At 60.5% G+C, this 11,950-nt stretch overlaps 1 protein-coding gene and 1 non-coding gene across 8 annotated transcripts in view; one reads left to right on the forward strand and one right to left on the reverse strand.

The window, feature by feature from the left end:
* Positions 1-2,827, reverse strand: part of TNFRSF13B (TNF receptor superfamily member 13B) — a 28,208-nt gene extending 25,381 nt beyond the window's left edge. For 2 of the 7 annotated variants that reach the window (XM_045506445.2, XM_045506412.2), the window contains exon 1: positions 2,008-2,819. In XM_045506445.2, coding sequence (XP_045362401.2) covers positions 2,008-2,068 — 61 coding nt within the window. In that variant the 5' untranslated portion in view covers positions 2,069-2,819. The other 5 variants (XM_074341929.1, XM_074341927.1, XM_074341930.1 and 2 more) reach the window with 5 other exon arrangements.
* Positions 2,828-4,721: 1,894 nt separating this feature from the next.
* TRNAT-CGU (transfer RNA threonine (anticodon CGU)) lies at positions 4,722-4,794 on the forward strand. The gene has a single exon. It is a non-coding gene; the product is annotated as a tRNA-Thr (tRNA).
* The last annotated feature ends 7,156 nt before the right edge of the window (positions 4,795-11,950 follow it).

Raw genomic sequence — 11,950 nt, forward strand, 5'->3', positions numbered from 1 at the left:
CTGTTAGGTGGAACATGAGTGGCAGGGAGACGCTGCACTGCCTGGGAATGCAGCGGGTGCTTTCTAAAAACTACAAGTGGGGTTTAACCTTTAAAAATTGTGGCTCGCTATTTTGTGCACCTGTAACATATATAGGGTTACTGTACGTCAACTCTTCTTCAGCATTTAAAGGAGATGGCTGCGCCGGGGCAGCTGGAGGCCCAGGAGGAAAGGGGGACTGTACTATACACCTTTCTGTACTTTCTGGGCTTCCAACATGTGGCTACTATCTTTTCAAAAAGCAAATTTAAAAAGAAGAGGACCCAGCAAAACTGAAAAGAGAGCCCTGACCCCTTCCTCCTTTTCCTTCCTTTCTGGGGAGATGGGAGGGAGAGACCCTGTGAAGCGACGGCCAGGCGGACACGGGCAGCCTCGGGAGCCTCCGAGACCCGTCGCGGTCAGGAAGCCACCAGGACCTGGGCCTGGCGGGGACTCATGGCAGACGCCCAGCTGACCCAAGTGTGCCTCTCCCTGCCCAGCCCTTCTCCACCGCCACCTGGACCTACGTAAAATCCCGAACCGTCACCAGCCCCAGGGAGGGGCAGGAAGACACCAAGAGGGACAGTGGCCAGGCTGGAGGAAGAGCTCAGAACAGGTCTGTTGACCGCAGGGGCGAGGGGGCTCTCCCGGCCTGGGTTTGCGGACGGGGCTCGCCCCCAGCTCTCCTTTGCCTGCGCCCCCTCGCGTGCCTGCTTCTGTGGGTGCTGTACCGAGGGAGACCTTTGTGGTCGAAGCAGTTTGAAAATCGCTGGGTTAGAGAAAAGCAAAGTTGCTGTAACTGCAGCCCTTGTCAGAGCCTTTGCTGTGGCTCTCAGAAAGGGCTCAGGCGGCTCCAAAGCCCGTCTGTGTTTTTCCAGGGACAGAGGCTCTCCTTCACTTTATGACCAAAGAAATGGAGCTCAGAGAGATGAAGGGGCTCATCCAAGGTCACACAGCGAGTCGGTGGGCAAGGGGAGTCGGCCAGGCCTGACCGCTGCCCCAGGCAGCCTCGGTCACGCCAGGTCACCATTCCGACAGGTTCCCGACTCCCGGTCCCTGCCAGGTCCAGCCCTCTCAGAAGTCTTGTGCGTTTGAGCCCTTAGCTGGGGACACGTCTGGGGACGTGACTGTTCCGCACGAAGGGAGTCACAGGAGAGACGTGCCCCCCCCCACGTTGGGGCGGAGCAGCAGGAGTGCCGTGGGGGCCTGGCCGCGGGTCCCACCTGCGCAGCGAGGGGCCTGGACCCTCTCGTCTGCTGTAAGCTACTCCTCCAGGTTTGGGCCTTGGAACAAAGCTTCAAAACTGCCCTGATAAAAATTCTACAGAATAAATGATCCAATTTCTTCAACAAATAAACAGCAAGGGGAAAAATAAGATGGGGCAGGAACGTGAAGACGTACCCGGGAGGGACTTGGACAAACCGGCTGGGAAGGACGCTGACGAGGCGTCGGGGGTGTCCGAACGCGGGCGGCTCGGTGAGCCCAAGGGGTTGTTCCCAGAAGTCGTCACGGCGCGATGGCTTTCTGCAGTTTTGTTTTTTAAGAGTCTTTGTTTTGAGGAGAGAAATACTGAGCTATCCACAAGTCCGAAGTGCGACGTTCGGAACCGTGTCTAAAGCGATCGCTCCAGCGGGGCTCGGGGAGTGTCGAAGGTGGCAGGGGGCTCCTTAAACTCTCTACGTTTGCATCAGTGTCAACTTCAAAGTAAATGTTTCTAAAAGCCCTGGCTGCTTTGGCCGTGGGCCCAGGGCCAGCTTGGGGCGGGAGGTCAGGGGATCCCCTGCCCGTGTGGCTCACCCTCCGGCCTCGCGCTGCCCCCCGGGAAAGCAAGGCCAGACCCCCGAGGCCCCTAGACTCAGAGCTCTCCACGTGCAGGGCGCGGGGAGGCCCCGGGACCGCCGAGCCTGCCCATCTGCGGTGGCCGCTGCGCCCACTGCCCCCCCAGACCCTCGCGCGGCCCCAGGCCCGGCCCTCCGTGCGCCCACTCACCCCACTCCTCCTGGCCCGCCTGGCTCCGGCCGCTGCGCCTGCTCCGGCCCAGGCCGCTCATCACTCAAGACGTTTATTATTAGCCTGAGATCTTAGTCGTGCCTGGGCTGCACTTCCTGGGTTTCCCCCCACCTGCAGGATGTAAATCAGGGCCCCCTCCCACCCCGCGCCTGCGTGCTTTGCTCGACTCGGGAGCCGAGGTGGTGGACCTGGCCCAGTGCTCCAGGAGTCCCGCCGGGCACTGTCTGCGGAGCCCCCAGGGCACGCTGCCCACGGGCGCACACCCCCAGGCCGCAGCCAGGGTGGACCAGCTCTCCAGGCTCCAAGCATTGCTCAGGGCCGTTCCCTCTCCCTAAACATTTCCCCTTTAATTGCCCCGTCATCTCCTCTTGCTCCTTCTCCAGGCTCAGCTCAGGTGTCACCTCCTCCAGGGAGCCGTCCGTGACTGCCCCAGGCCAGGTTAGCTGTTCTCTGTGCTCCCTGAGCCCTATCAAAGCCCTTGAGAGGCTGACCCCAGAGCCAGGCCGACTGGGTTTGAAGCTGAAGCCTTGGTGGAGATTTACTTAACTTCTTTGTGCCTCTGTTTTCTCTTTTGTAAAGTCTCCCAGGGTTGTTATGAGAATGGAAGGGGTGCACAGTGAAAGCCTTAGAGCAGGTTCTGGGCACATAGTCTCAGTAGATGGTCACCTTGTGATACATCGAAACTTCACTGATGTCTTTCCAGCCTCTGCGGGGATGGGGCTGGAGTGAGCCAGGGTCAGAAGTCACAGGAAGTCCGAGGTGTTTGGGAAGGAAGCTCTGAGAGATGGGGAGGAATCTGGTGGGTGGAGGGAAAGAAGAAGGCCTTCCGGGGAGAGCTGGGGCCGAGTGAGGGCGGGAGCGGGGTTGGGGGGAGCACCACAGGAGAGGAGATACCAAAACGCCCAATTGCATCAATAACCAGAGAAACGCAACTTTAGCAAAATGAAAAACTGACTTTTGTCCACCAGGTTGGCAAGTCTCAACGTTTGGTAACATTGAGGGAGACGTGAACTGGTCCTGCGGGAGGGAGCGTGTCGGTACCACTGTTTGGAGGGCAGCCTGCCAGGGTCAGGTCACACGCAGATCCCACCCCGACCCTCGGCTGGAAACGTCACCGGGAGCACAGGCGCACGAGGGTCCCCCAAAGCCGGGGGAATGTCAAGTCAGGGGGCCCCAGCCCTATTGTGACGTTTGAATTCTTACATGGAGGAGACGCATGTCACTTGTGTCAGTGAAGAGGAACCAGCCCACAGCTGGGCTGCTGGGGGATGTGTGAGCCGGGCTGTCACAGGTGCTGGTGCCAGCAGCCTTCTGCCTGTTGAAAGGGGGCCACCCCGCGTCACTGTTGGCCACCCTCTCTGCGCCCTCCTTGCCTGTGTTTGCACACCCCCAGGCCCGGGGGGCTCCCCACCTCGCAAAGCAGCGGGCTCCCAGGGGTGCGCTCCGACCGAAAGCCTGTCTCTGTCAAGCAGATGGTGCCTTCCAGAAACAGACCCACTGGACTGACTGCTGTCTGCGAAGCCACACGCACGGTCCCACTCAAGGAGGCAACACTTTGAAGTTTTAATGCCAGCAGAGGCTAGGCACGAAATGAGAGCAAACCCAACCTGACTTCTGGGCCACCAAGACTTGAGGGGTCGGGTTCCCGGCGTCGCCGTGCTGATCACGGCTTGGTCGTGCTGTTGTTCAAGCGCTGCTTACGAACGACGGGTTTATTTGCTTTCTGTTTTCTTTGATTAGAGGTGAACTGACGTGCTGTGAAAGGCACGCGTGCTCGGTGGGCAGGCTGTTTACCGCGTGCACGCCCAGGCAGGACTCCCTAGGCCGAGACCTAGGACACTTGTGGCCCTGGGAGGCCCCGCAGGCCCCCTCCGGGGCAGCACGCCCGACCACCCCGCCCAGAGTAGCCCCCGTTGTGACTTCTGTCACCACGGATTCATTTGGCCTGTTCCTGAGCTCCGTACAAAAGGGCCGCGCAGGTGGGACCTGCACGCTTCTCTTCCGCCTCTTCTGCTGGACGTTAGGTTGTTACCTGAGACAGAGCAAGCCAGGGGTCTCTGGAGTGAAGTTCAATCTCTGTGGGTCTCACTTTCCCCTGAACACCGGATGGACTTGAAGCTCAAACAGGACGGCAGCATTGGGACCCCTCCCACCCTGTGTGCCCCCAACAAGCAAGAATTGTCACCCTCGTGTGACGGGGCCCTGAAAACGGCTCCCCTGTGAGCGGGGCCCCCTCCGAGCAGGTGTCGAGGTTTCTGAACCTCATTCTGAAACCAGCCCTTTCTGAGCCGTGTCCCGCGGGGGCGGAGGGGGCTTCTAATTTTAAGCTCCACGGTCAAGGTGACTGAGGAGGTTTCAACTGGCGTGAAGACACCGTGTTACCTCCAGGTTTGGGAGCTGGGTCAGTTATATGTGCACTTGAACAGTTTAAATGGAGGAATTACGAGGGGTGGAAGGAAACCCGGCATGAAGGACGTCTCTCCCCTCGGAGGCAGGAGCCAGCCGCAAGGCCCGCTGACACCAGGTGGCAGACTTGCCCTCGCCCCACCCCCGTATTTTTTCTTTCAAAATTACGTCTTATGCAGATTAAACACCCTGGTTACGTGCTCCTTTTTTCACTCGATACATCCTGTCAGTCGAGTTCTTGTCTTTTTCAAATGTTCAACAGGAAAAAAAAAAAAACCAGCTCGGGGGGAGGGTGTAGCTCAGGGGCAGAGCACGTGCTTCGTGTACACGAGGTCCTGGGTTCAACCCCCAGCACCTCCGTTAAAAATAAATACATGAATAAAAAACAAATTACCTTCTCCCAAAAAAATTATTTTAAAAAAATCGCTTCGCACGGCCCTCACCGCGTTCTGGGCACTCTTCGGAACACACTACCTGTGTTCATTTAGCACATGTTTCACCTTTTCCACATCCCGTGGAATGGCTTGAGTTCCTCAAGCGGAATTCCTCAGCCAGACGGAACGTTCCAACCACTCTGTTCCGAGGTTCCGGCGCTGAGGACCCTGCGCCCTCCTCGCCGGGCCCTTGTGTGTCTCCCCGCACCGCCCCCCAGGCCAAGCAGCTGAGCCTTCTCTGGGAGAGTCCCAGAGGCAAGACGAAAGCAAGAGTCTCCAAGGAAGGACACTTCGTAGCAATGCGGCGAAGGCCTCGCTTCTCATGAGTGCGGTTTACGCACACGCCTCAGAGGTGCTGAATTTCCTGCGTGGCTCCGGTTTGTGCTGATTTCTCAGAAATGCTCGATACCCAGGGCTTCAACGAAACCCGTTTTGTAGAAGAGAACAGTGGTTTTTTCACAGTAAGAGTCCCCAACCCTTTGTGGGGAGACCTGTTTTCCATGAAAAAATTTTCCTCCTCAAAACTTTTTATTGTGAAAAATTCAAAACTCAGAGAAAGGTTAAAAGTAGAGTGAAGTGGGGACCCCTGGGACATCCAGCGAGGCAGCCCATTCACACTGCTGCCTGCTTCCTGCACCCTCTCTCCCCGAACCTCCTGCGGGCGACAGGCCCCCTTCGAGACGCCGGCAGAGAAGATGGGCCTCCTCTCACAGACTGTCCTTCATTCCTCGGAGACCCAGTGGTAATCCCGCGGCATCGTCTACCATCTCGTCCGTGGTCGGGTTTCCCTTTGTCCTGAGAGGTTTTCACAGCTGCCTCCCCTGATCGGAATCCAGCAAGGGCCACACGGCGCTGCTTTGTCTCCTCAGTCATTTTTCTTCCAGAGCCGCCCCCTCCCTTTTCCTCCATTTCCTCTTCTTTTCCATCATCTGTTTGGTGTGGACCCAGCCTGTCTTGTACGGCGTCCATGGCTTCTCTGATGCCTCCTCCCCGTGTGGTGTAACACATTGCTCCGTGCTCTGTGAGCTCCAGGAAGCTGAGCGTTGGCTGACCTGGTTCGGGCACACATTTCGGGGAGCAGAACCCCAGGTGACGGGGTGTCCATTGCATCTTGCCAAGTGGTGGCCGGGTGTCAGCCTGTCTCCCGCCTGCAGAGATGCTGGCGGGCCACCTGTCCAGGGGGTGACACCAGGTGCCCCCAGCTAGTCACCTGCAGTTGACGCTCTGCACCTTGTGGGTCCTGGTCCCCAACCAGCTTGGCCAGTGGCCCAGCTCTCCCCGGCGGTTCTCGGCTGAGCTCGGGGCTTGTGACCTGCGTGGCTCCCAAACCTGCCTCGCCTCCCCCATTCCTGGCCGGTGCTTCTGTGCAGAAGAGCTTTCTTTTTATTTCCCTTTTCGAAAAAATAACCAGAAAATAGCCATGAATAATATGACAAAACCTGTATTTTCACCACCCAGAATCATGTTTTAAGAGGCTGGCATATTCACTTTCAAGTTTTTCTTTTAAAAAAGAAAGCACTACGGTGAAATCTTCCCTCCCCAGAGGGAACCACGCTGGAGACGCGGCTCCGTCTTACAGGGTCTTGTTTATACCTTTGAAAGAACGTGCTTCTCTAGGAAATACAGTAAATAGCACTATTTTGCATGTTATTTTTACATTTTTGGTGTAAACCGTGTTCTGTGTGTATCACCGTCGTCTTCCTGTTTCCACCCAGTGCTGTCGCGGTCAGCCCGCTGGCGCGGTCCGGGGTCCCCACACCCTCCCGTCCGGTAACCAGCAGCACCTGCGTCTGACCCCCTGGCGTTTTGAGCAACGCGGCCCCAGGCTTTCCTGTGCAGCCCTTTGTGCAAACGTCTGGGAGTCTCTCAGGTGAAACTTGTCAAGCAGCATCTCTGAACTCGGGGTCCCCTCCCCCTGATTTCAGGGACTGTGGCTGAACTATTCACTCCCCCAGCACGGGGAGCTGTCCTCATCTTTATCTGTGCAGGACGGCGTCAGTGCCTGTTGCGCTGGGCACCCGAGGTTTTGGCCATCTGACAGGTGGGAAGTGGAGCCTCGACCCCTGGGGAGGCTGTGCGCACGTGCTTTTGGGAGAAGACTGGCAGCCCCTCCCCGGGAAGGTGGAGGCCTGGAGAGGGCACTGGTGCCCCTGCGGCCGGCAGGCCTGAGCAGCAGCCAGGAGGGTGACATGCAGGAAGTATGCTTGCTGTCAATTCAAAACGTCCCACGTTCCTGTTTATTACACTTGGCACCTGCTGCTGGCTCGCCATGTGCCAGGCCCTGTATTCAACCCTCTCGAGACTTCGTCTGTTGTTATTCCTGTCTTGCCGAAGGTGGCACGGAGGGTCAGGGAGCTGCTCTGACTTGCTTGAGGTTGCAGAGCTGGTCAGCGCACTCTAGGCCCCGCCCACTCGCCCCCCAGCTCCCCGAAGGGATAAAAGACAGCTTCTCACTGAAAGAAGAAGTCGGTTCTGGTTTTGCTGCCCCCCCCCCCCGGCTACAAGCAGAGAAATTGTTAACCAAAAAGTGCAGTCTTGCAAATAGTTCCCAGGCCTCTGGCCTGGATTTCTGGATCAGAAGACAGAGGAGGCCTCTGAAGAGCTCCCGTCTCGGTGCAGCTCAGGAGGGAGGGGTGGGTCCGTGAGCTTTTAATTCATTTAGTTTGGGGATTGGTTGCACCCAGGGTGGTGGGGCCTGGAGCCACGGAGATGGGGCCACTGGTTGTATCTTCAGTCTGGGAGCAGGAGGAACCCCCTCACCCCCAGTGACTTCCCCCAGCCAAGCCCTCTGTCCTGCACGTGATGCCGCGCAGAGACATTTGCGGCAGGACCTGGGAGAGAAGCGCCCCTCTGGCTCCAGGTCCAGCCCGGTTACAGGTGGGGAGTCGAGGCCCTGGGCATCGGAGCCTTCGGCTCGTCCTTGGAGCCCAGCAGAGAAGTCAGCACTCAGGAAACAGTCGACGGATACCTGCTGAGTGAATGAATGAATGTGCGAGAAGGCTGGAAATTAAAAACAAAACCCTCGAGCTGTGGCTTCCTCTGGGTTCTGCTGGTGGAGGAGCCCCGTGGAGGAGGGAGAATCAACGAAGCGGGTCCTTTGTGAGAAGACAGGGCCGGGCCCCAGGCAGCGCTCGGTGACTCAGCGAGGACACCCGCCCACCCTCCACCGACTCGCGGACTCCTGTGTTGGCGGAGCTCGAAGCTGGGAACAGAGTCTGGACCAGCCGCGCCCCGCCCCACCCCCCACCCAGCCGGCCCCCCCCCCCCCCGCCTCCCTGCTCTCCCTCCCACCCCTCCCCTGCCGACTCCTGACTGGGGCCTTGCCCTGGGCCCCGCTGTCCTCGCCGGGGACGGTCCCTGCTGGGGACACTCAGCCCTGCTCCAGCAGCCCCTCCCAGAGGCCTTCCCGCACCCACTCCCCGCCCTGGCCCCCACTGTCACTTTGCTCTGGTTTGCGTCCCCCGGAGCACGTGCTCTGCTCTGAGTGAGCGAATCAGTGCACGTGCTTCCCCACAGAAGGTGCTCCCGCAGGCCGGGCTTCATCTTGACCTTGGGACTTAAGAGAAGTTCACTCTGTACGGAACGTTGGAAAGTTGGGGAGGCCTCCTTCCTGCCTGGCTCAGGTCAGGTCAGCCAGCCCCTCACCCTGCCTGCAGCCAGTGGGTGGCGACGGGCTGTTCTCGCCAGTGTTGAAGAAACGGCCTCACACGGACCTGCGGTCGGCCAGGCTGGACGGCAGGTCCCCTGGAGAGGCCTCGGTCCCGCCGGGGTCCCAAGAGCTGGGTGAGCATGCTCGAGGGCGGGCGGCCCAAGTGGAACGCGGGACCCTTGGCAGAGAGCCTGGGGGCGCGGGTCCTCCCTCCACCTCTGCCCCCACCACTCAGGGACTCCCCGTTTCGGAGCCTCGGTTTTCTACTCCGTAAAGTGGAACCACGGAAGGCACCTGCTTCCCGGCACAGCCCCCACCCTGTTGCAGCCCCAGCGTTCGCCCCTCCCTGCACCCCGGCACAGTGCGGGGGAGGGCTGGGAGGGGCAGAGGGATGGGGACCCTGGCTTCTCCCCAGGGGCTGGGGGTTTTCCTGCAGAAAGAGGCTGAGATGGGAGAAGGGAGCCTGGAGCCCTGAGCTGAGACCCCCAGTTGGTCGATTGCCCAGTTGAGGTTTGTTCTTGGCTAAAGTATCCAGAGGACTTTTCATGGCCAGAAAGTGACCCGAAAAGCCAAAGGCAGCCCAAGTCTTCCTCCGGGGCGGGATGGGGGTGGGGAGGATGAAGTTGTGTCGGGTTTTCCAGAAACTTAGGACACCGTCGTCAGTTCGCACCCCTTGCCTGAGCGCCCCTCCTCTCCTGCAGCTGCGTGCCAGCCCCCAAGTCCCCCCGGCCCCTGCACTGGAGGCGCCAGGAGGCACTGGGAGCCGTCAGAGGGCAGGACATTGAGGTGTGGAGGGGCGAGCTCTCCTCCTTGGAGGGTGACGCACGGGGCGCAGGTCCTCACAGTCCAGCTCTGCCAGCTTCTGCCCGTGTCGCACCAGCACCCAGGTTACCGCGCTTCCCTCCCTGCCCCACTGCGCCTTGCCTGACCTTGAACTTGGCGCGGGTGTCATCACCATGTCTGTGCCTCTGGCCGCTCTCACTGGACCCTGTGTCGCTCTGTGTCACCCACTGCGCTGCTGAGTGGGCGCCTGAAGTCCCTTTACCTGCCGGTGGGGTCTGTGTGGGGCGTTTTCCCGGGAGTGAACTGTGAGCTCGTGGTGTTTCCCAGAACAAGCTCTGTCCTGCTCCTTGGACGACAGGCCAACGAATCGGGAGCCGAGGTGTTGGGGAAGGAGTAGCGACTTGATTCGGAAAACCAGCCGACGGGGACGATGGGGGACCGATGTCCTGGGGAGCCATCTCCCCCGAGTCAGAGTCCAGGCTCCTTTTCTGCTAAGGAGCGGGTGGGGAAGGTGGTTGTGCCAGCATCCTGGTGCCGGAATCCTTGGTTCTTGCGGCTGTCCGTGCGGGTCAGGTCAGGTCGCGGCAGACCTCCTGCAGGACAGGTGATAGTCCCTGTTCTGCCTCTTTCTCTCTGTGAAAGAAAAGAGTTCTGTCTGAGCACAGGCCCTGACCCCAGGCCCCACCGCCCCCACCGCCCCCACCAGGGCACCTTCCTGGCTCTGGGGGCCGACGCCCACGTGCAGGCAGGGCCTACAGCCAGTCCTCGGCCCCAACATCAGCCTTGTTAGTCAGAGCAGGGGACACCCTGATGTGAACCATCTCTGTGTCACAGCCACCGCCACCCCTGTGTCATAGCTGCTGCCACACCTGTGTCACAGCCGCTGCCACACCTGTGTCACAGCCACCACACCTGTGTCACAGCCGCCACCACAGCTGTGTCACAGCCGCCACCCACACCTGTGTCACAGCCACCACCCCTGTGTCACAGCCACCACCCACACCTGTGTCACAGCCACCACACCTGTGTCACAGCCGCCACCACAGCTGTCACAGCCGCCACCCACAGCTGTGTCACAGCCGCCACCCACCCCTGTGTCACAGCCGCCACCCACCCCTGTGTCACAGCCACCACCCACACCTGTGTCACAGCCGCCACACCTGTGTCACAGCCGCCACCACAGCTGTCACAGCCGCCACCCACATCTGTGTCACAGCCGCCACCCACCCCTGTGTCACAGCCGCCACCCACACCTGTGTCACAGCCACCACCACATCTGTCACCAGTGAGCACTCCTCTACCTGCAAACCCTTTGCAGTGCCTGCACCCAACACTCACCTGCCCATCTCTCAGTTCCTCACAGGACACGCCCTGTGCCGGCTCAGAGCCCTCACACATGCTGTTCCTTCCACTGGAGACACTCTTCCCTCCTGTCCTCCACTGCCGGGTGCTTCCTCTTCCTGTACGCCTGGGGTCCCGCTCAGTGCACCAGCCGCTCCCGGCCACCATCACTCTGTGCACCCCGCTCAGCCACCCCGCCCCCAGCACCGCTGGTCTGAGCCGCAGGTTTCAGCCTCTGACCGGTCGCCCCCTGTGTCCCTGATGCAGCCCGATGGTGGGGACCTGGTCTAGTCCTCGGACGTACCCTGGGGGAGGAAGGGGAGTGTGCATAACCGCTCGGCCCAACTGCGTGCGACTCACGAGGAAGACTGATGTGGAGGTGGAGACACGTGTCCCAGGTCCCGGTGGGTGGCGCCTGCTGGTGTGGTCACCCAGGATCTGGCGCTGCCCGAGAACTTGCAGGGCAGGGCTGGGCACAGGGTGCCCGCTCGGCGGGACCTGTGCTGCCCTCATCCACTCGCAGGTGGGGCGGGAGCCTGGGAGGCCGGCCCGGGCAGGGTGGCCCAGCCAGTGGCCAGCAGACCCCACACTGGAGCCCGCACTGTGCAGGGGCCATGGGCGCAGACTCCCTCTTCCCTCCGCCTCCCCCCCCCAGCTGCCCACCAGCAGTTCTGCAGTGTCCCTACCCTGCGCCCTGCGCCCTGAGCCCTGCCCCGACTCTGAGCTCTCTCCTGCCTGTGCGCCTCCTCCGTGCAGCCCCACCCAGGGCCAGTGTGGCCCCTTGGCCCGAGTCTCAGCTTCGCCGTCTTCCCAGAGCCCTCTCCCAGCTCCCAGCTTTCTCTGAGGGGCAGCCTGAGGCCAGGGCCCTGCACCTGGGCCGTCTGTGCCTGAGCCATCTGCTGCGCTCCCCCAGCCACACCTCCTAGACACGGGGCTCCCCTCTGGGCCTCAGTCTAGCACGTCGGTCACCCCCGTCTCCGGGTCTTGGCACATGCTGGTCCCCTTGGCCTGAAATGCTCTTAGGCCAGATGCCTGCTTGGGTGACCGCTCAGCTCTGCTAATCTTTGTTCACTCTCACCTCAGCAGTGAGGGCAGCCCTGGCATGTCTGGCTGGTGGCACCCGCTCAGCACGCGTGGGGAGGGTGGGGAGGGCGGGGGGACACCGCTCAGCCACTCTCATTCCAGTGAAATGAGGTTACAGTGAACACCAAAGAGCAACCCAGATGGACTGAAAGATGACAGACGGTGCCGTGGACGCAGGGGAGAGGGGCAGGAGGGCAGCTCCCCTCACTGTCCACACGCAGACTTT

The sequence above is a fragment of the Camelus bactrianus genome, chromosome 16, assembly GCF_048773025.1.
Source record: "Camelus bactrianus isolate YW-2024 breed Bactrian camel chromosome 16, ASM4877302v1, whole genome shotgun sequence".
NCBI classification, from domain to species: domain Eukaryota; kingdom Metazoa; phylum Chordata; class Mammalia; order Artiodactyla; family Camelidae; genus Camelus; species Camelus bactrianus.